This window comes from Pleurodeles waltl, chromosome 2_1 (assembly GCF_031143425.1).
Source record: "Pleurodeles waltl isolate 20211129_DDA chromosome 2_1, aPleWal1.hap1.20221129, whole genome shotgun sequence".
NCBI classification, from domain to species: domain Eukaryota; kingdom Metazoa; phylum Chordata; class Amphibia; order Caudata; family Salamandridae; genus Pleurodeles; species Pleurodeles waltl.
In genome coordinates, this window is record NC_090438.1 from 494,630,696 (window position 1) to 494,654,376 (window position 23,681).

The 23,681-nt window shown below is 44.3% G+C and overlaps 1 protein-coding gene across 2 annotated transcripts in view; it reads left to right on the forward strand.

Annotated features, from left to right (window-relative positions):
• Nucleotides 1–23,681, forward strand: part of LOC138265768 (gamma-aminobutyric acid receptor subunit gamma-4) — a 1,864,369-nt gene that overhangs the window by 1,401,710 nt on the left and 438,978 nt on the right. For both annotated transcript variants that reach the window (XM_069213790.1, XM_069213798.1), the window contains exon 7: nt 1,520–1,672. In XM_069213790.1, the coding sequence (XP_069069891.1) occupies nt 1,520–1,672 (153 nt within the window). The remainder of the gene's footprint in view (nt 1–1,519; nt 1,673–23,681) is intronic.

The following is a 23,681-nucleotide window of genomic DNA, read 5'->3' on the forward strand; positions in this document are numbered from 1 at the left end:
GGAAGGCAACAAAGAGCAGTACGAATTTGCCCAGCCTGCTTTATTCTGAAAGCTCCAAACTCGTTTGATCATGAAGAAGTGGCCCTTGGGAAATGGGGGGTGGTGTAGTTGGACCCAGTGCTTAATTTGCGCTTGTTGTTTCCGGTGCTGAGCACCAGCACTTGTTTTTGAGGGCTGGCACTTATTCTTCTGCCTCAAGCATTTGTTGCAAGCAAAAGACAAGTATGGTAAAGACGGAGGAACAGAAAAACGAAAAAGCGTTACAAATGGAGAAAGTAGAAAGCTGCAAGAGTGAGCTGAAGGGGCATGGAGTGGCTTTCTATGGATTAAAGAGGCCCGAGGTGGTTTCAGGATTACGCCGTGTCAGTATTCCGTGTTCCCACATTTAATTGCAGCAGCCCCGTGTTTAAGAGGAGGGCTTTGGGCACCGGCACGTTTATATTTACAAATTAAGCACTGGTTGGACCCACTTTTGGATGACAATACCCTCACACAGCCTGCTTGCAAGGTCAGTTCTGCCTTCTGTTATTCAGAAGCTGACACATTGAAAAATATTAACTACTGATATTCACACTGCTTAGAAATGGCGCAAGTGAGGTATGAACATTTCATGAAAACAGGTCACAAATATTCAACAAGAGTAAAAGTACTAGGGGCCTGATATATACTTTTTTAGCACCGCATTTGTGTCATTTGTTGATGCAAAAGCGACGCAAACATACAAAATACAATTACATTTTGTAAGTTTGCGCCGCTATTGCGTATAAACATTACGCAAATACGGAGCAAAAAAAGTATACATATGGGCCCATATTTTGAACGTTTGCGCTGCTTTTGTGTCAAAAAATTACGCAAATGCTGCACTAAGAAAGTACAAATCAGGCAACCATACTTGAACAAGAAATAGATGAACTGTATGTTCCTGTGGATCCTTACCTGTTAAATAAGGATGTGTCTTTAATCCTAGCATAGTAGAAATTACTATATATGATTCAGTTTGGGATTAAAACTAAAGTATTACCATTCATAACACATTTGTTTAGTTGCGTTTCAATTATTTCTGAGTGAGTTTTTCTCAGTCTATTTTGCATTAAGTGGGTGAACTATCTAGAATATTCAAAGCCCTGCTACTGTTTATTTAAGAAATATGTACATGTTAAATAATCATGTAGTACAGCTAGAGGTCAGTTGGTGAACATTTTTTCTCTCACATATGTATAATAGTAAAGTAAACTCTGAATGATGGCCAGCATTTACATTTTCTGAAATGTATATCAATATTATTTTTAATGAATAGACAATCTATTAGGAATATGTGCAAAATAATAATTTAAACACACTTGAGAACCACGAATATTGAAATATTTAAAAACTGTTCATTTATAACCCATAACAATTATTCAAGGTGATTTGCTTGCACTCATATCAGGAAGTAGTGTCTAGATATTCCTTAATTATACGCTGAGAGAGTTGCATTGTATGAATTAAACCTGCTTGGTTTCCTTCTTTCTCTTCTAAGGAGATTACATGGTGATGACAGTTTACTTCGACCTTAGTAGACGGATGGGCTACTTTGCTATTCAGACCTATATCCCTTGCATCCTGACTGTGGTCCTGTCGTGGGTTTCTTTCTGGATAAAAAGAGACTCTACACCAGCTCGAACATCTCTTGGTGAGACAAGTTTATCATTTTCAAAACAATACATTTCTTGCATGTCTCTTACAGTTGTATGTCAGAACATTAATTACAGATAAATCATCTGACATAAATATTGTGTCCTCAACATAGTTTACAAAATATCGTCCCATTACCTGTAAATATTTTATTTTTAGCTCTAGTGGAGTGATATTGTTTCCTAAGAAATATTTACAGCAAGATATTTACGTCAGAGAATATTCTTAAAATTATATTCTGGTACCACACCTTGCATTGTTCTGTGCTGCTGAGTAGATTCTCTAAAATGTATTTCTCCTCCACTTGCTGATCGAAGTATCTCAAATGAATGGAAATGTGAACATATTTTACATTTCTTATTAGTATTATTATTATTTGTGTTTACTGTCTACAATCGTTTGTTCCCAATAATTCCCCTATAGATTCTACTATCAGCTTTGTCATGGCTTGTTTGTATTGATTCATGATTCACGTTTTGTGTAAATACATATATCAAGCTTGCTATCACACACTCAGAAAAGGAAACAAAATAACTATTCCAAGTTTTCATTAGCTGAAGCTGATACTTCATATTACATTTTAATTTGTGCAAGTTTCATGTTGCCTTGCAAATGAGCATTCCGCAGACATGAAATGTGGATCCTTGATTTAACCCGCTCGCTGCTAAGCCTTTTCTCCCTCCTCTGCTAAGTTTGTTTTGGCTATGTGAGGTAGCTCATGTTTAGACTCCCATAACTCTTTGTCCACACAAGCTATCCATGCCAAATTTCTGTCCTTCTTTTCCAACATCCTGGGAACTGTAAAAGTATCCAGGGTTTGTGGATTTCCCTGGTGGGCACTCAGAAATTAGGCAAAATATAGCTAAAATGTGGGTTTTGGGGGAAAAATTGAGAAACAAAAATGGTTGCAGAAGAAAGCTTCTGTTTTTTTCCCTGCCAATGGCATCAACAAAGGATTTGCGGTGCTAAAATCACAATCTTCCCAGGTTTCAATAGCAGGCAGACTAAAATCCGAAAAACACATGTTTTAACACAGTTTTGGCATTTTACTAGGACATACCCTATTTTTCCTATATTTTTGTGCTTTTAACCTTCTTCCAGTTAGTGACTACAATAGGTGTGAAACCAATGGTGGATCTCAGAAAGTTATACATTTCTGATAAGTAGACACAATTCTCAATTTGTGTAGATCCCTCAAGGTTTTCCTATAGAAAGTAACAGTTAAAATACAAAATATTGAAATTGAGTTGAAAAAACCAACCATTTCTTTCCACAATTTCATCTGTAACTTTTTCCACTTATGGCAGATTTTCAAAAGCAATATACGGTTACACCTGCTGGACCCTTCTGGTTGAAGGGATTCATAGGGTCTATAGGTTCACCAAGAACCAAAGGTATGCAGAGCGAATAAATGAGCTGCACCTTGTAATTTTCAATGTGTACTAGGTATACAGCAATTCATTTGGTAAAATATTTAGAGTGAAAAATAGGTCTTGAGGAAACCTATGTATTTCCAAAATGGGCACAAAATATGGAGTTTAGAATCAGTGATTATTTGCACACCTTTAAATATGGGGGTGCCTTTACTACCATGTGAATTAGAGGGCATTTCTCAAAATGACTTCTTTCTTACGCCCTGTCTTACATTGAAAGGTGCAAATGCAGAAAAAGAAAATTGGCAATAACACTTGTTCTGCTGTTCTGTTTTCGGCCTTCAGGAGGCCTAAGGTCCTTTCAGTAATTCTCCTTGTTCACCCATGTGCCTCATTATCTTCTGATATAAAAGTGTACCTCACTTGTGTGAGTGGGCATAGTGCCCGTGACAGGAAACGCCCCAAAATGCAATGTAGACACGTAACATTTTTCCACTGGAAACTGACTTCTTTTTTGCCATGTGCCTTGCTGTAGATTTTGGGCTATAGCTCAGCAGGTACCTATTGACACTTAGCAAACCTGTATGTTTTTGAAAACTAGACATCTAGGTTAATTCAGGATGGGGTGACTTGTGTGGCTATCCCCACATTGTCCTACCCAGAATCCATTGAAAACTTCAAAATGTGTCTAAAAACACATTATCCTTAAAATTTCTGTGATAGAAAGTTCCAGAATCTGAGGGGAGCCACACATTTCCTATCACTCAGCGTTCCTCCAGAGAAAAATAATACCTCACTTGTGCAAGTGAGCCAAGCACCTGAGGAAGGGAAAGGCCAAAAACATGTAGCGGTTGAGGGGACACCAAGACGTGTTCATAATAACCTCAACTCTTTTAAATACGTTTTTAGGCTGACTCTGCTTTAGGTTCCCTCACAATTGAGGTATCATTTTTTTGGGAGTCTGAATGGTATGCTGGGTGGTAGAAAAGTTATGGTTTAGTTCTGTTTCTGGAAGAATATGTCACAGAAATGCAAGGAAAATGTGTACTTTTAGTCACATTTGGAGGTTTGCAGGGCATTGTGGGAACGGAAGCTTGTTGGGATCCACAAGAGGCACACCCCATTGTATTCTCCAGGGTGTCCAGTTTTTGAATATATCTAGAGTTAGCAGATCTTGTCTCTTAGGTTTTGTTAAAATGACCCCTCACCCACCAACCTAGCTGGTGGCATGCTTCATCATTGGTGTTCCACCAGAGACACTTATAGTGTTGGGGTGTGCTTCAACCCCTGATTACAGAAGAGTGTTTTTTTAAAAATAATAAACCACATACTGGTTGGATTTGACACAAGAGTGAGTGAAAGTTTCAAAATGTCAAGTTTATTAGCAAGAGAGTTTATAAAAATGAAATACACTGTTAATATCTGAAAGGTCAAAAAAATGAACCAATGACTCACAGCTCCAGAGCTGCAAAGCCACAACAAGGGACCAATAGCTTTACAGCCCATTCACACTCCTTTAATGCATGACACACAAGATCATTCACACCACCAAAGGTGGGCCCAGTACATTACAACATTCACAACAAGAGTCAATGTAGCAATAATGTACTCCCTGGATGAGAATGATAGAAAAGACAATTATTACGAAACAACCATATATTAAAAAAGTACACACACATACTGGTTGGATTTGCCACGAGGGTAAGTGATGGTTCAATAGATCTAATTTTATGAACACAAGATTTCACAAAATTGAAATGCACTAGTAATAACTGGAAGGTCAAACAACTGAGTCAATGACTTACAGCTCATGAGCTCTAAAACTGTGTCAAGGCGCCAACCACTTTATAGTCCATTCACACACCTTTCATACAAGATCATTCACACTATCACGGGCCAAGCACATTACAACATTCACATCTACAGACAGCACCATTCAAATAACCATCACTTTCATAAGCCCACTTGCCTGAAACAGCAATCACATTGGCTGACAAAGTGTTTGGAATGGTGTTTGGCTACCAGGGTGTGTAGTGACCAGCAGCAAGTCAATACTCACTCATCGCCAGCCAAGCGCCAGTGTACAGACACCGCCAGCCAAGTGCCAGTCCACACACACCACCAGCCAAGTGCCAGTCCACACACTGCCAGCCAAGTGGCAGCTCACACACACTATAGCCTTGTGCCTGCTCAGACACACTGCCTGCCAAGTACCGGCTCACACACTGCCAGCCTAGCGCAAGCTCACATACACCAGCAGCCAAGCGCCTGTCCACGTACACTGCCATCAGATTTTTTTAACAAAAAAGAAAAAACAAAGCAATTGTAAGTAAATATAAAACAACAAACACAAAAGCTCTAACTAAATACATCACACTAATGCCAACTGTGAAACTGAACAAAAAAAAATCAAATATACAGACCAGGCAATGCTCACGGGTGCTTCCAAAAATGCTTTTGTGTGTGATACATTCAAAAGGAAGTCGGCACACACAGTCCAGGTTTAGAAGGACAATCAGGGCAGTGTATACAATTTTCCTTCTGCATGCCTCTTCTCATACAGACTTTACATCTCTTACAGGGCTTGTTTTTTTGGGCATGGGAAAAATGTGATCAGGAAAGTGGCGATCTTTCAATCTAGCCACATCCTCCACCACTCTACCTCTAGGAACACCTGACTGTTCCACTACAACACAGATGCCTATCACAGACTCCTGAAACTAAACACATGTCATCTTTATCTCTGGAGAGCAATCCTTGAACACAGCAAAAGCATTAAAAGTTGCTAAATGGAAAAGATGGAGAGCCAACTTTTTATACCAAATGCAAGCCTTACGAACAGCAGTGTACGTTGCTAATCTTTGATCTACTCTATCAACACCACCCATATGCTTATTGTAGTCTAAAATGTACACAGGTTAACGCACTTCAGCAACCTGACCCCAAACAGTCACAGGTGAAGAACTTTCATCATGGATAGTAGTCAGCATGTAGACATCCCTCCTGTCTGCAAATTTCACTGCTTGCAGTTCATCATTACTCAAAGCACTGAACTGTCCCCTCTCAAGTTTTTTACACACAAGCTCCTTTGGATAACCTATACAATTAGAGTGACCTGTGCCACAAGCAATATTGTCCACTTTAAAGAATTCCATGAACAATTGCACACCAGTTTCAAAGTTGTCTAGGTACAAATGGTGACCTTTGTCAAGAAGTCCTCTACCAAGTTCCCACACACTATTTTCACTAACCCTGAATGTGGCTGGACAACCAGGGGTGTCAATAGTGGAATCCCTACCACTGTACACCTGAAAAGTATTGACATATCCTGTACTACTCTCAACAGCGTATACTTTCTAAATCCATACCATGCCCTCTTGCTAGGAATGTACTGCCTAAAATACAAATAGCCCTAGAACAGTACCAGAGACTTAGCCACAGGGATTTCTTTCCCTGGAAAAAAAATCTCTGAAAATTGATCAACAAAGTGATCGAGGACATGCCAAAACTTAAAACGATGGTCACAATTAGGGTGATCATGTGGCAAAGCTAAAGTATTATCAACAAAATGCAGCATTCCAAGCAGAAGCAAATACCAATCACAACTCATGATTGCAGGAAATATGGCAGTTGCCATCAAGAGGCTGCTAGACCAACATGAGGATAGCAAAGGTTCCTTATCAAGTCCATCAAAAAAGTTAAACCCAAGATCTTCATCAACTCTTCTAGATTTGTGGGAGTCCACTGGGTAGCTCTAGTGTGGGGCTTAAGTCCCTCAACTACTGTTCAGCATACAAATTAGTTTTCTAAAAAAATCTCACCCAATATTACTTCATCCATAAACAATTGAAATAAATGTTTTAGGAAAAAAGTTTTCAGTATTCATCATACTCCCTTCTGCACCAGTAAAGGCAGGCAAAGCCACCTACACCATGTTTGGGGCAACCCAGAGTTTAGCTGTTCCAATGGAAAGCCTTGCATCCCAAGGGTGCAATCCAGATGCCTCTTGATGCGCTATCAGTGCCCTCCTCAAAAACAGGCACGTCATCCCTACTGAAAGTGGTTTCATCATCAGATGGTTCCTCTCGGACAAAAACTTTGCTACCAAAATCTTGTATTTCCTCTTCTGCTTCAGATGCAGATTCAGTCTCATAATCATGGTCATAGGAAGATTAAAAAAGCATACCAACAGCCTGCTGAGCGCTAATTCTGTGGCTTCCCATGATCCTTACTAATCAAAAGTAGCTTGACAACAAACAACACTGTGCACAATAAGGAATAAACTATGTGTGATTTTATAATAAAGACCTATATACTAAAAAATTATACCACCTACAGCTAGAAACTCACCAGCACCTCCTCTGCACACACACAGCAAGCACCAACGATATCCCACTAAAAAAGAAAAACAAAATAAAATTACACATAAGACAGCACAAAACAAATCAAGCACAAATCTAAGGAGAATTTCACACAAAATAAAACATAAGCTAGATATGTTGCTAAAATTACACTTTTTTACCAAAAACGCATTCATGCATGGCAGTGATATTCATTTGAAGTAAAGAGTACAAAAAGGGTTTTCTTACCAAATGCATGCAGCTACCAAAACTGCAGGTTAACGACTGTCAAAACCACAGCAGCCGTTACAGCAAAGAAATCAAAAGCTTTGAACTAGAATAAAAATAAAAAATAAAACATTGTGGTCACAAATGTAAATAATGTGCCATTCCACAAATAACCTGCCACCAACCATTCAGAAACTTTCCTTGGTGACTATTGGTTTTTACACCCCTTAGGGGCAAATGGGACAAAAAAAGAGGCCAATCTGGCCCCCAAAGGGGGCATAAATGGGCAACATAATCACCCTCTAAAGGCGAGCAACCCTCGCCCAAGGGGCCGAACCCAACATTGTCATCACACACATACAATATCCCTGGTGGCCTAGTGGTGTTTGCCCCCCGGGGGCAAGTGAGCCAAAAAAAGGCTGATCTGCCCCTAAAGGGGCAGAAATGGCTAAAATATTCACTGACTAAAGAGGAGCGACCATTGCCCAAGGGGGCACTCCCCAACACTACTATTGCATATACTAAATAGCCCTGGAGACCTAGTGGTTATTGCCTCTCTTGGGGGCAGTTGGGACCCAAAAAAAACTGTCTGCCTCCAAGGGGGGCAGAAATAGCCCAAAAAATCAACCGATAAAGGGAAGCGACCCCTGCCCAAGGGGCTGATTTCCAATACTACAACTGCATGGAATAAATATCCCTGGTGGCCTAGCGATATCTGAACCCCTTGGGGGCAGATGGGCCTAGAAATAAAATAGGTAATCTGTCCCAATTGAGGCTAAAATGGCCAAAATGATCATCCCCTAAAGGGGAGGGACCCTTTCCCAAGGGACTGCTCCCCAACACTACAATTGCACATAATACTGGTGGCCTAGTGTTTTCTGTCCCCTTGGGGGAAGATGGGCATTAAAAAAAATAAAAAGGCTGATTTTCCCCCAAAGGAGGCAGAAATGGCCAAATTAGTTGCTCTTCCTTTAAGGGTAGTGGCCCTATCCCAAGGGGCTACTCATCAACCATGCCCAAACCTGAAAGAAAAATCCCTTGTGTCTAGTGGGCATTCCTGCTGCATGATCGCGGTGCGATCGTGCAGCAGGAATGCTCAAAGAGACATTGGAGGAAAGGGAACCCCTTTCCTTTCCCTCGATGCCTCTTTGGAAGAAAACATCACCCCCACTACAAGAGAAATGTACCTTCTTCTCCTACATGTACTGGAAGCAAATGACTTCCAGCGTGTCAGAGGGGAAATTTAATGACGGCATGCGGTGAGTGGTGACTTAATTAGATGCCATGAGGGGGGTGAGGATGGCAGCGGAGGTGCTTCCACTGCCATCCCTGCCAAGAGGGTGCAGAGGGGCATCCCACAGGGGAGGGCCAGAGCTTCCCCCGTGGGTAGATGTGAGGACAGCTGGTGTCCGTCCAACGCATATTCCTGCCATGGCATCATACGGACCCCGGCCATCCGATGTATGCAAGGGGTTAAAGTGAAAAATGGATTTCATGTAACTTAAGTCATAAATGTGCCAGATTGCTCAAATTGGTTTTGGGAACTGTGCTGGAGGATAAGGCTAAACCCATATATTTGCATGATTAAGGTTTTGAACCAATTGGCTCTTCTTCAGAACATTTGATGAAAGCTGTCAGGATGCCCTGAAGGAAATAAAATAAAAGTAGAAAACTCGAATTGCTAAACAGTAATAACTTCATCTCAAATGCCGTTCACTTTATGTGAAGGAAAATCTTTCATTGTCTGACACTACTACAAACTCTGAAGTACGTACCTAAGCCACTTTGCAGTGGGTGTCCTCCTTGATGTAACTGCACCTGCACCCTTTGCTGGCCCACCTTAAAATCAACTGAGTCTTGTACAAATCCATTGTGACTGGCAACTCTGCCTGTTTGGTAAACAAGCTAATCACCTTCAAATGCTCTTGCCACCCCTGCAGCTGCAAAATCATCCGACTGGTGATGAAGTAGAGTAAAAACTGTAAAAAACTAAAAAAAACTAAAAGGTACAGTTCTATAGGCACCCAGGATCTGGACCACCTCATCCCTGCTCCAGGATAAGGAGGAGCTAAAGATACACTTTGTTAAGGAGCACTACATCACAGCACATTACCTGTATACTTCCTGTCTCAGACCCACAATACCACTCCTAGCATTCATTGGCTTTGCACTGTAGAGTGTTTCTCTGCCGTTCAGTTAAGTGTGTGTTATAAAACTATTTCCAGGAACTTCATGCTACTGACGGACCTCCAAGCAACATGCAGACAAGTACTCTGCCAGCACCATCAATAAAGGTCCCAAAAGAAGATGAACACTCTTGAAGACAACAAAGCGCTGCATTAATCCCATGTCTGACCCTCTAACCCTCCAGTCTTTCAACAAAGTTATACGCAATGCTGTCAATCTTGTCAATCTCATCTTTAATGAAAAATACAAAGGTTTCATCAACACACTGACATTAAGCCTGCTTCCCCGATAATTCCCTCCTCTGCGCACGGCATGCCACAATGGCCATCTTTCAAAGCCCTGTGGCTTGCATATCTTTCTTAAAGTTAAATGCTGAGAAGATGAGGTCTTACCCCCATCCATTAGTCAACCACTCTCTGGAGAGGTTTTCTACTCATAATTATTAATACCTTGCTTATTTAGGGCATTGTTCCAGAAGCTCTAACTACAGGCTAAATCCACAATAGACATTAATATCAATTTGGTTTAGATCATACTGCAGCATAAAGACAGTTCATTACAATTCATACACAACACCCCAGCCCCGTATAAAGGTGATACCTACCTCCTGATGTTCTAGTACCCAGCATCTGGAATCCTAGCTGTCTTTGACACTTTCAAGCATACCAACCTCACACAGATACCAAAATATTAAATGGGATTCACTAGCAACTTCCTTCACTGGTTCCCCTCCTACCTCTCATTCAACATTAATTTGTTCACATGGGTACGTCTGGGTCCTAGAAGATCCCTCTCGACTGGGGAGTCTTCCAGGATTCCATTTTGTCATCCATCCTCTTCAACCTCTACATCGAGCCCTTTGGGACGCTTCTCATCAATTCCAGCATCAAAACTTACCATTACATTGACAACATACAACTGTAATCGGAATGTTTCCAAGTTCCTGCCATGTTATCACTCAAACACTGCATGTACCTTATCCAGACCTGGGTGTCCATCACCAATCTGAAGCTCAATGCCATGAAGACAGAATTCCTACTATTAACCTAGATCAAGTTACAACTCACTTAAACTAGTCTCAGTGTTATGAACGTAGCTGGATTTGTACCCCAACTCTCACCCAATGCTTGTAGCTGTGATCCACCCTGGACACTGAGCACATGCTCAGGAAACACATCACCAAGTAAACAGAGGCAGCCTGGCGCCAGATCTAAGTAAGTAACTTCACAACTGCAGTTCAAGCAATAGCACTCTCATCTTTGGAGGATGAAAACACTTGGGCCCTGAACGCAGTTTAGCGTAAACAAATATACTGCCGGCTAGCGCCATTCCAAGATGCCAGCCCGGCATCTAATCTATGCAATGGTGCAATCCGGTGCAAAGGGTGGGATAACGTCATGGAGAATGAAGTAATCCACATGGGGGTGGCTGTATGGGAGAAGGGGGTTTTGAACCAAAAAATGAGTAAAAAAAGATGACTCTAAGCTGCCTAGCTTCATTTCTTGATGCTAAACCTACCATACCACATGATTCCTGTCTTATAAAAGGCAAGAGTCATGCCCACCACCCCAATGGCCAGCACAGGAGACAAGGGTGCCCGGGGCATGGTCATTGCAGTTAGTGCCATGTATCGGGCCCATTTCAGGGCCCCCAATAGCACTTTATAAAAAAACACAAATACTTACCTCTACTTACCTATATTTACTTGGAATGGGGTCCCCCATCCTCCGCTGTCCTTCTGCTGTGGGTGGGGTTGTCCTTGGGGCCTTTTGAGGGCACCTGTGGACTTATTCCATGGTGTTCCACCATGGAAATAGGCCCACAGGTTCCCTAATGCCTGACCTGACTTAGGCGTAAACTAATAGCGCTAAGTAAGCTTAGCGCCATTATTTAGGCCCGTCTCCCTTCCGTGCACCGTTTATGCACAGGAGGATAAATAAGGCACATGGACCTTACAGTCATTTTCTGCCTGGGAATGCCTACCTTGCATCTCATTGACGCAAGGTAGTTTTTCGCAAGCAAAAAAATGACTTTAGCTCCAATATTTTGACACTAGACAGGTCTAGCGTCAAAATATAAATATGGAGTTAAGTTTGCGCTGAAATAGCGTCAAAAAATAACGCTATTTCAGCGCAAACAGAGTATAAATATGCCCATTGGTATTATATTCTTACAGACACAAAAGAGGCATACCTTAAGATCATTCTACACATTGCAGCATGCCTTACTAAGGACCATAAGAAATATAATCTCATCATCCCTATCCTGGTGGAGCTCCACTCACTGCCCTGGCTGGCCTCAACATTTTCAAAGCTCCATCATCTACATTTAAATCATGACTGTTATCACTACCTACTAAGTGAACTAGCTCATTATCAGCATTGGTTCTAGGCACCCACACTGCCATGACAATGTCAGATGCAAGACAAACAATTCCAAAAAAAGAAAAAAAGAAAAAAAAAGGCCTTTTCTGTTTATGAACCTGAAATATAGAGTAGCATCCCTGTATCCATTAGGAATACACCAGCTTAAATTAGGAAAGAGCGAGGAACCCATGTCTTTATAGAACATTACAATGAAGTACCAGTCAACCTCCTCTTTCAGAACCCAGCTTTCCCTTCAATCACTCACCTACTTTATCTTTAGGAAACGTTACTATTAGAAATTGGGTTTCTAGTTGGCAAAGAGAGGTATGCAACCTGTCCAAGCAGGAACCCCAATCCTAGACAGGGTAAGTCACCACACTTCCTAAATTAACATGTGCTTACCCCTCGTATCTCGGCAGAGAGCAGTCACTCTTAATTTAAGAAGCAATATGTAACACTTCAAACAGTAAAACAATGAAAACACAACAAAAAAAGATAACACACCCAGTTAGTCCAATAGGCCTTAATTTAATAAATGAAACAATACCAGAACAACTAAAATCCAATACGTAGAACTTGAGATATGAAATTTTAAAGAATAAAGTGAAATGTGCTTAAAAGCACAAAGCACCAACCAGGGCCATCTGGTGGAGCCAGGCAAGATCAAATCTAAAAGTTCAGGGTGACCGTGATGGAGAGCAGGTCTGATAGAGGGACCAGCCTTGGCCCAATGCAAAAGTACCTTGCTTGTGTTGAGGGAGATGTAAGATGCAGGGGAGACAATGGGTTGTCATCAATAATTAGGATGTAGGTGATGTGTTGGCTCCAGCCCACGCAATGTCAGAGATGCATCGGAAATGGAGACAATGGGCCATGCTGTTGGCAATACATAGTCCTCAATCCTTGCAGCAGTGGTGATGCATTGGCGTTGACGGAGATGTGTCAGTTCTGAGCAGCACAACAGTGTTGATGTGTTGATTTTGACTGGAGCAGAACTTTATACCCACTTAAAAGGGCCCACTTGGCAGGACAAGGCTCACAGTTGGCAGAGTCCGGGTGCTGTAGCAGGTGAGTTGGATGTTCTTTGCTCCTTGAGACTTCATCTAGGAGGCAGGACAGCAAGCCTTTTGAGTCCCTTTGGTTCTGGGTTTGAGAGATGTATGTCCAGTCCTTCTCACTCTCAGGCAAATCGTTCGACAGGCAGCAGGTCAGCACAGCAGCACAGGAGTCCAGCAGAGTAGTAGTCCAGCAGAGTGACAGTCCTTTCATCAGCACAGCAGTCCTCCTACCTGCAGACTATCCACAGGTCCAGAAGTGTACTTACGTGGTGGTGTCAGATGTCCAGTATTTATATCCAGGTGTGCCTTTGAAGTAGGGGACTTCAAAGAGATGCCTTTGAAGTGCATAGAGTCCTTGCCCTTCCTGACCTGGCTCCAGACACACTACAGGAGTGTGAGCAGCACGGTGTGTGGGAACAGGTCACAGCCTATTCATGTCAGCTTCCCCCTCCCATCCTGCACAGGATGGCCCATCCGGATGTGGATGGCCCATCAGTCACTTGGGGGATCACATAATTTCCTAATTGGAAATTACATTTATAAAATGTAATAAGGTAATCCCAAAGGGAGAGATAGACCTAGCAGTAGTGAAAAACGAATTTAAGAATTATTCACTACTAGGAAATGTAAAACTTAAATGTATATGTACTACCTTTTAAATACACTGTACCCTGCCCTTAGCTTGTCCTACCTTAGGGGTGACTTATATGTATTAAAAAGGTTTGAGCTTGGCAAGAGGGTTAACTTGTCAGGTTTACATGGCAGTTTAAACCTGCACGCACAGACTCTGTAATAGCAGACCTGGGGCATGTTTGAGTGGCTATTTATGTGGGTTGCACAGTCAGTGCTTATAAGTAAATTAAATATGCCAATTATGGATAAACAAAGTTACCATGTTTAAGCAGAGAGCAAATGCACTTAACACTGGTTAGCAATGGTAAAGTAACCATAGCTCTAAAGCCAGCAAAGAGGAGATCAGCAAAACAGGAGGTCTGAAGGCAAAAAGTCAGGGGAAATCAAGCTACGGATGCCAGGTCTAACAATTTAAAAAAGTAAAGGCATCCACCTCAGTTCCTTCCTAGAATGTTTAAGAGTAATGTGTTGAGTGGGGGGCTGAGAAAAGAGGACAGGTTTCAAAATGTGTTTTCACCATGCAATCCCCATAGTCATTTTAGACACCATCACAGAAATAATAGCTACATCAGATTTGGCAGAAAGCTACATCTTTACTCAGAAAACGTCCATTTTGTGATTTTGGTGTAAATTTGTTTAGCTGTTTTTGCGAAATTAAGGTTATAAAAATAGAGATAGCAGGATGGTTGGTCCTGGTGGAATGCAAATTCAAAAAATAGAGCGTTGTGCTCGGTCGAGAGGGATTGTTTTTACCCATTGGTCAACTCAATACCATGGAAATGGTGTGGTCCTCCAGGCACCAAGTGATCGGATTGGCTGGCTGCAATATTGAGACAAATTTTGCAGCTGCCTTTGCAGGAGGCAAGGATTGACTTTGTGGAAAAATAATATACAAGGCAGTAGTCTAGGGACTCCTGGGTGTCAAAATAAAAAGAAATCACCCCGCTGGTCCTGTGGTACCCGCGGGAACCACCATGGGTCCAATGGGTGTCCTGCAGTACTCAGCGCAGCTCCCTCATATACTCCCACTGATGCACTGTAGGAGCACATTAGGAGTACAGCAAGACTTAAAAAATTGGCCTTGTGTCCAGCAACTATGAGCGACAGAGGTTGAAGACCTGCAGGGATTTGGGCAAGGCCCTCTGTCTGAGATGTCTCAGTGAAATCATCAATTATTCCAATGAACATGTCATGAGTGTTGTAACATGTTAGGTCATAAGCAGAGCACGTTGGAGGCTCAAGTTATAGTTAGCTCAGTAAACTACAGCTATTGAATTTCAGTGATTTTTTAAAACAATTATTCACATATTTTCAATCGGCATAACTATATTGTCACTTTAACCTCAGTTGTTTAGGACAATTTCAAAGATTTTGCTTAATACAATGTATATTCTTAGTGCCTTACCTAATTATAATGTTACTTTTCCCTCTGTTTTTTTCAGTGCATACATACACATTCAAATATTAAATATGATTGCCAATATTGACTATTTACAATAGGGCAATATTAGAAATTGGGGCTCTAGTTGGCAGAGGTATGCACTCAGTCCAAGTAGGGACCACAGTCCTAGTCAGGGTAAGTCAGATGTGCACTTTCAATTAACCTGTGCTCACCTTCTGTTAGCTTGGCACAAAGCAGGTAGGCTTTATGTAAAGTATTTGTGCAACGCACACAGTAACACATTGAAAACACCTGAAAAAGACTCCTCACAGCTTTATAAAAATAGAGGATATTTATCTGAGTCAAGTAGGATCAAAACAACAAAAAATCACATTCTTAAGTTGCGATTTATGCACTTTTAAAGATCTCAAGACAGTGCTTTAAAAAACAGTATTGACTTGGTTCAATTTATAGTTAGTTCTGCCACAGGTAGAACATGCTACTGCTGTTTTGCAGTTACACAGTCATTAGACCGTATGGATCAGGATTTAAAGACAGCCTTCGTATTAAGTAATACTCCGGATTGAAAAGTTGAGGGTGGTGCACACACAAGGTGAACACAGACAGCGCACAAGGAAGTGCTTCATTGGCCTATTGGGGTCAGGGTGGTGGGAAAGACACAGCCACCTGAAAAACACACAGCTTGAGGAACTGTACAGGCCCAGGTCACAGTACCTTCTCCTGCCAGACCCAGGCAAACTGGCAGATGTTTTAACAACACGTTGATCCTGCACACGTTGGATCAATGGTGATACTTAGCTGGTATGGAAACATACCAGCACTGTGGAAAGGTTCTTCTTTGGCTTGGCAGAGGCTTGGGAGGGTTGCGCATGGGGAGCTCAGTCAGCACAGGGTTTTCATTGTCTTGCAGGTTCAAAGTGAAATGCGGGTCAGTTGTAAAGTGTGGTAGACCAGACAGCAGGGTTTAGGACCATTGTGAAGACCCTGATGGAAGGAAACCTGGGGGGGGGGCAGCCAATACACCATCAGTGACACTGTGGATACGGTTCTTAGATTCAGCAGGCAAAGATTAGCAGGCAGCAAGGCAGCTCAGAGGGAATGCTGAAGTGCATAGGTCCCACTTTTAAACCAGCCTTGGCTCCAGACTATCAATAGGGGATTATCAGTCCTTTGTATGGGGACAGACACTTCCCTCTTGAAGTTTAGGTCTGAGCTCATCCAGTCCAGGAAGACCCATCAGTATGCAGATGAATACAGATGCAGTTTAGTGTCCTATGTTGTGGGTGTCTGGAGACAATGCACAAATGTAGCCGTCACCCAGCCCAGACCAGATGTGTGTTGAAGACAAACTCTCAGGCATTTCTAAAATAGTAATAATAAATTTGACTTTGCCAGAAAAGAGGATTTAATATTACTATTCCAATGGTATGAAACATAATGCATCTACTCTTTTCTGATCAGGAATTACAGCTTAAAAGTATATTAAGGACGTCCCAATGCTGGCCTATGAGAGGAGCAGGCTTCACTGTAATGAAAAACAACTTAGGGAATTTGTCATTACCAGGATATGTAAACCTTAAGAGGACATGAATTGCTGTTTACTTTCATTGCACCCTGCCCTTTGGGCTAGCTGGGCCTACCTCACGGGTAAAATATGTAAGAAAAGGGGAGCTTTAAGACTTGGCAAGAGGTTATAAATGCCAAGTCGAAGTGGCAGTGTAACGGCACACACAGTGTCTGTAATGGAAGGCCTGAGAAATATTAAGGGGCTACTGAAGAGGGTGGCACACTCAGTGTTGTAGGCACGCTAGTAGCATTAAATGTACAGGCCCTGGGTATATCTGGTATACCACTTTATAAGAGACTTACAAGTAAATTAAATACACCAATTGTGGATACACCAATTTTACCATGTTTAGGGGAGAAGCATATGCGATTTAACAGTGGTTAGTGGTTGTAAACTGCTCAGAACCATACAGCCAACAAAAAGATCCAGTGAAAAACAGGAAGTAAAAGGCTAAATGTCTGAGGTAAGACCACCCTAAGGATGCCAGTTCCAACATGCAACCTGCACTAAATCAGTTGCAGTAGTCCATCAAAGTACGCAACACTACATGTGGAATTGCACTGTCAGCCCTGATTGTCAGGCAGTCAAATATTTAAAGCCAAGAATGAATGTAATAGAAACCCATAAGATCATTGTGCTACAAATAATACAGCAGGCATGCATTGTTCCAAAAGAAAGTACACTTTGTGATTAATCTAGTTTTTATACCATCTTCGGCTGCAACACTCTTTGGGCCGTTAAAGGCTATCTGAAACATAATCACCTTTGAAATCGTATGATTCTTTCCCTTGTGAAGTATCTCTTACGGTTCTACATCACAACCATGTTCCACTCAAAAGAGAGGGTGTTAGACAATGGACAAATGGTGCTCAAAGACCCAGTCAGCACATGTGTGGTTACTCAAATATCAGTAAAGCGGTGCACTCATAAGGGAAACACCCTAATCCCTAAACCTGAAAAACCATGTTAATCAGACAAAAAAGTAGCATATGAGGCACTTGCTATAACAGTATACGTCCCACAAAATCAATATCAAATCTCTAAATGTACATTTTTTGATCACATGGAACATGCACCAGCACAGTCCCATTGCATACTATCAATAAAAAGTCCATTCAGAGAAGAGAGGCGTCTTGAATCTTCAGTGTGGTTCACAAGTCCATAGTTGATTATTTTCAAACCTACGTCTTGCTCTTTGATGTATGTAGATATGGGGTATTCATATACATCTCAACTTCCATATGTACTGTGTAGCCGGTTGTCGTCAAACGCGGCTATCGACTCCTCAGACTGGCGCTGTTCGCGCGCTACGGAGGAGAGCGTTCCCCGTTGCCGTGACGACAAGCAGGACGGCGCCGACCCGATGACCCCGGATGTCCGGATTCCGGGGATGGTAAAAAGAGTGAAAGGACTACGGCAAGACGAGGAGGAGGAGGACGCAGAGAAACTGGAGGAGACGGCCGACGGTGGAGCGGAACAAACCGAAAGCAGAGCTGGGAACCTCGACGTTCCCAGGGAGGCAGCAGACCCCGTGGAGGAACAAAGACTCGAGGAGACGCGCAGAAACCGCCACGTCCCAGGAGGGGCGTGGCTAAGCAAGGTACGGTCCTTTTATAAAGGACGGCTTATTGAAAAACAGAAGAGCTGGGACAGAGGGGAGGAGGGTAGGGACGGTGAGGAGGGGGCTGAGAGGGGAGCAGCTAGGAGGGGGCAGGGAAGTGACGGGAGAGTCAGGGAAAAGGACAGTAAAGGCAGTGGTAACAGTGAATCTAGTACTACCCTTTTGAGTCCTTAAAGACAAGTCATTCTACCTGGGGAAGACACAAAAAGGGTGACTGTATATACACCATCTTGTTCTTACCTTACCACACACGCACTCGGGTCTCTCTCTCTCTCTCTCTCTCCCTTCTAGTCTACTGCTCTTACGCTCTGTGTAATTCCATACCCTGACTTACCTTCCCTTTCGTTCCTTTCCGGTACGGTTTGGGAGTCTGACCGAGGATCGTCGCCTGTCAAGAAGGGAGCTGGGAAGAGAAGACAAGAGAGAGACATTACGGGACAAGGACACACCAACTCACAAGTTTGACATTATTCAGAAATTATAAATAAATTACCACTCTCACCCACTCGTGACTAAGAGTCCTTCTTATCACCTAGCCCACTGTAACATACAGATGTTACATTTCAAGTGTACCTCAGGCTCAGCCAACATGTGTTTCGTCTTAGGGAAAAACCTAACGACTTCCTCAGGGATAACATTTTGATCAAAAGAACTTAATATAAACATGAGAGATCATAACTACAGCCAGCACAAACCCTTCACCCTAGTATACTGGGAGTGGAGACCAGGGCCCTCATTACAACATTGGCGGTAAAAGCTGTTTACCGCCGCACAGAAGACCGCCAACACACCGCTGCGGCCGCGGAAAACCACCACAGCTATTATGACCCACATTTCGGAATCCGCCAAAATGCAGACACCCACACAAGTCCACCACACCAAAGGTCAGTGATAAACTGGCGAAAACAAAACCGACGCCGTCACGCCAACAGAAATACGCCCACAGTATCACGACACACAAATCCACGTGGCGGTCTTTCAACCGCGGTATTCCATTGGATGAGGATATACCATCACATGTACTGACGAAATCAGATCCAGAGTTGACATGAGTGAGACCGTTGCACTCATACTCCTTGACCTCTCCGCAGCCTTTGACACTGTCTGCCACCACACACTCCGCACATGCCTTCACAACGCTGGGATCTGCCACAAAGCCCTAGACTGGCTCACCTCCTTCCTCACGGACAGAACCCAAAACGTCCGTCTCCCACCCTTCCAATCCTCCGCCACCAAAATCACCTGCGGAGTCCCACAAGGCTCCTCCCTCAGACCCACACTCTTTAACATTTACATGACCCCACTAGCCAACATCCTCAAACCTCACGGTATCACCATCCTCTCATACGCTGATGACACACAAGTCATCTTCTACCTCACCCGCAACCCCACCACCGCCAAAACCAACCTACACGCTGCACTCCTTGACACCGCTGCCTGGATGACAGCCAACCACCTCAAACTCAATTCCAACAAAACCGAGATAATCATTTTTGGCCCACACAAAAACACTTGGGACTCCTCCTGGTGGCCCACCACTTTAGGCCCCGCACCCATCCCCGCAAACCACGCACGCAACCTCTGCATCATCCTGGATCCCTCCCTCTCAATGGCCCAACAAATTAACGCCGTCACCACCTCATGTTTTAACACACTCCGCACACTGAAAAAAACATTCAAATGGATCCCCACAGAGACTAGAAAGACCGTCACCCACGCACTCATCAGCAGCAGGCTAGACTACGGCAACGCCCTCTACGCCGGCACCACACTCAAACTCAAGCGCAAACTACAGTGAATCCAGAACTCAGCAACATGCCTCATCCTCGACCTCCCCCACCAGGAACACATCTCACCACACCTCAAATCCCTCCACTGGCTCCCCATAGACAAAAGGATCAACTTTAAGATCCTCATCCACGCACACAAATCCCTCCACAACACCGGCCCAACCTACCTCAACGAAAGAGACCCAGGACCTCCTACTCTTCAGGAAGGGCCTTAAAACCTGGCTTTTCAAACAGTGATCTCCCGTCCCCTCCCCCCCCTCCCCAGTGCCTTGAGACCCTCACGGGTGAGTTGCGCGCTCTATAAGTTTCTTTGATTGATTGATTGATTGATTGGCGGTACACACCGCTGCGCTCAAAATACACACACCTTTACAAAACACAACCACATTGGACAATTACAAATACACACACCTGATACACACACACACACCACTCCCACACACCCATTACAATATAAAACACACACCCACATCACCCACAAACCCCTTTGACAAAAAATCTTGAAAGAAGGCCAGAGAGAGACACCACCAGCAAGATCAACAGCATTCACAGGCACACAATACCATCACCCACAGAACTTCCACGCACCTCACACAACTCACCACTACATATCAGCACACTTATCACCACACAATCCACCCCACACATCACCTCCACCACCCCATGGCACGGCAAAGACACCCCAGGTTCTCGGGGGAGGAGGAGGAGCTCAGGGTCATGGTGGAGGAAATCGTCCGGGTAGAGCCATAGCTATTCGGATCACAGGTGCGGCACACCTCCATTGCAAGGAAGATGGAGCTATGGCGCAGAATAGTGGACAGGGTCAACGCAGTGGGACAGCACCCAAGAAATCGGGAGGACATCAGGAAGAGGTGGAACGACCTACGGGGGAAGGTGCATTCCGTGGTCGCAAGACACCACCAGGCGGTTCAGCGGACTGGCGGCGAACCCCCACGTCCTCACCCACAACTAACAACATGGGAGGAGTAGGTCTTGGCGATTCTGCATCCTGAGGGCCTGAGTAGGCGGAGGAATGGACTCTGGTAAGTCAAATCTTTACTATTACATCCCCCACCCTACCTGCATGCTATCACATACCCCCACCCTCACCCCCAGCACCCCAACTCCTCACATATGTCCCAACATCACAAACCACCCATCCCGACACCAAGCCCTGCATGCAACAACAGAGCATGGACACCCATCACTAAAGCATGCACACTGCACATACCCATACAACCCCCTAAACCACCATCACACAAGCTCCCACACAGGAATGCAAGCACTGGAGCACACGCTCACCCACCCATTGCACACCATGACACATACAGATGTAATAACCATCCATTTATACCCCTGCAGGACCCCTACCCAACGTCACCGGACAGGAGGTTCCACACATGTCCACATCACCAACAGAAGAGGCCCACAGTGATGACAGCACCTCTGTCCAACTGGATCTAGATGAGCAGCCCGGCCCGTCGGGGACCTCTGGACAGTCGGCTCCCCTCACACTGGCACAGGCCATCACAGACCTTCCCCCCTCTGGAAACACCAGCACAGCACCCACCCAGCGGTCCCATACCTCTGTCCCCAGGACACATCAATCAGCTGTGTGTCCACCACTACAGGCAACCCAGGCTAACCCACCACCCCAACAACAACAGGGACTTGGGGGCAGTGGTAGTGGGCACACGGTCCAGGGGACGGAGGCCCAGGAACACAGGGGAACTGAGAGGGCTGCTGTGCGACAGGGGCGGACAGGCCAAGGGAACCCATTCTCCACAAGGCCCTCTCCTCCATCATGGGAGCCTACCACCACTCCCAGGAGACGATGGCAACAGGCCAAGTTTCAGGAGACCCAGCGCCTGCAGGAGGAACAGTATATGGGCTTCAGGGAGGAACTCAGAACCATCAGCTCCACCCTGGGCACCATCGTAGGGGTGCTGAAGGAACTACTTAACACCAGGAGGGACACTGTGGCACTACAAGGGGCCCCTGACACTAGCATGGACGATGAACTGCCCACCACCTCCGCCGGCACTAGTGGACAGGACGCCCGCCACAGGACCACCACACCAGCACCCCACCCCCTGCAGAGGAAGAACCACCCTGCAAACGGTCCCTGAGATCCAGGACAAAGACAGAGCACAATGCCAAGACCCCCGCCAAGAAATGAGACCACCCTGATTGTCATCCTACTGTCCCACTTTGTCACCCTGTCCATACTTAAACTGCCCAACCTTCACTTCCTATGCCCATTTGGGCAATGCACCTGTCAGACTAATAGACTGGGCTCTGCCATGGACATTCCTCTGCCATCACCCCTCACCATTTCACTACCCCCTCCAATATTGAGCACTTAAATAAATACACTTAAAACACGAAACAATCTGCAGTCTGTCTGTTATTTCGAAATAGTGTATTAGCAATTACAGTGACAAAATGCTCTTTCAATTGTAATGTCAACATACCTATGTCACACAGCTCAAGTCCATGAGGAATCAAAGCAGATGTCACACAGTGGGACCCACATCTGTGAAATCATAAGGGAAAGTGACAACTCAGTGACCATACACTGGGTGAAAACGACAGACAGTAGAGAGGTAGTAGTGTTTAAGTACATGTAGTAGGCAGGTCTGTACTCTTATCTGTGTCTCACTGGAAATATTGCTGGATCACTGAGTTCCTCTTGTTCATGTCTTCTTCCTCTGCTTCCTCGTCTTCACTATCCACAGGCTCCACAGCTGCAACAACACCGCCATCTGGACCATCCTCCTGCAGAAAAGGCACCTGTCCTCGCAATGCCAAGTTATGAAGCATACAGCAGGCCACGATGACCTGGCACACCTTCTTTGGTGAATAGAATAGGGATCCACCTGTCATATGGAGGCACCGGAACCTGGCCTTCAGGAGGTCGAAGGTCCGCTCGATCACCCTCCTAGTTCGCCCATGGGCCTCATTGTAGCGTTCCTCTGCCCTTGTCCTGGGATTCCTCACTGGGGTCAGTAGCCATGACAGGTTGGGGTAACCAGAGTCACCTGCAAATGGTGAGGGACAAGTATTAGACACACTAACCTGTATGGTAACCCCAGACCCAGACAACCATTCCCACTGTCTTGCTTCCAGGTGCTCACCTAATAGCCACACACAGTGCCTCTGGAGTTGACGCATCACATAAGGGATGCTGCTATTCCGTAGGATGTAGGCGTCATGCACTGAGCCAGGGAACTTGGCATTCACATCGGAGATGTACTGGTCTGCCAAACATACCATCTGTACATTCATAGAATGATAACTCTTCCGGTTTCTATACACCTGTTCACTCTTGCGGGGGTGGGCGACAAAGCCACATGTGTCCCATCAATGGCACCTATAATTTTGGGGATATGTCCCAGGGCATAGAAATCACCTTTCACTGTAGGCAAATCCTCCACCTGAG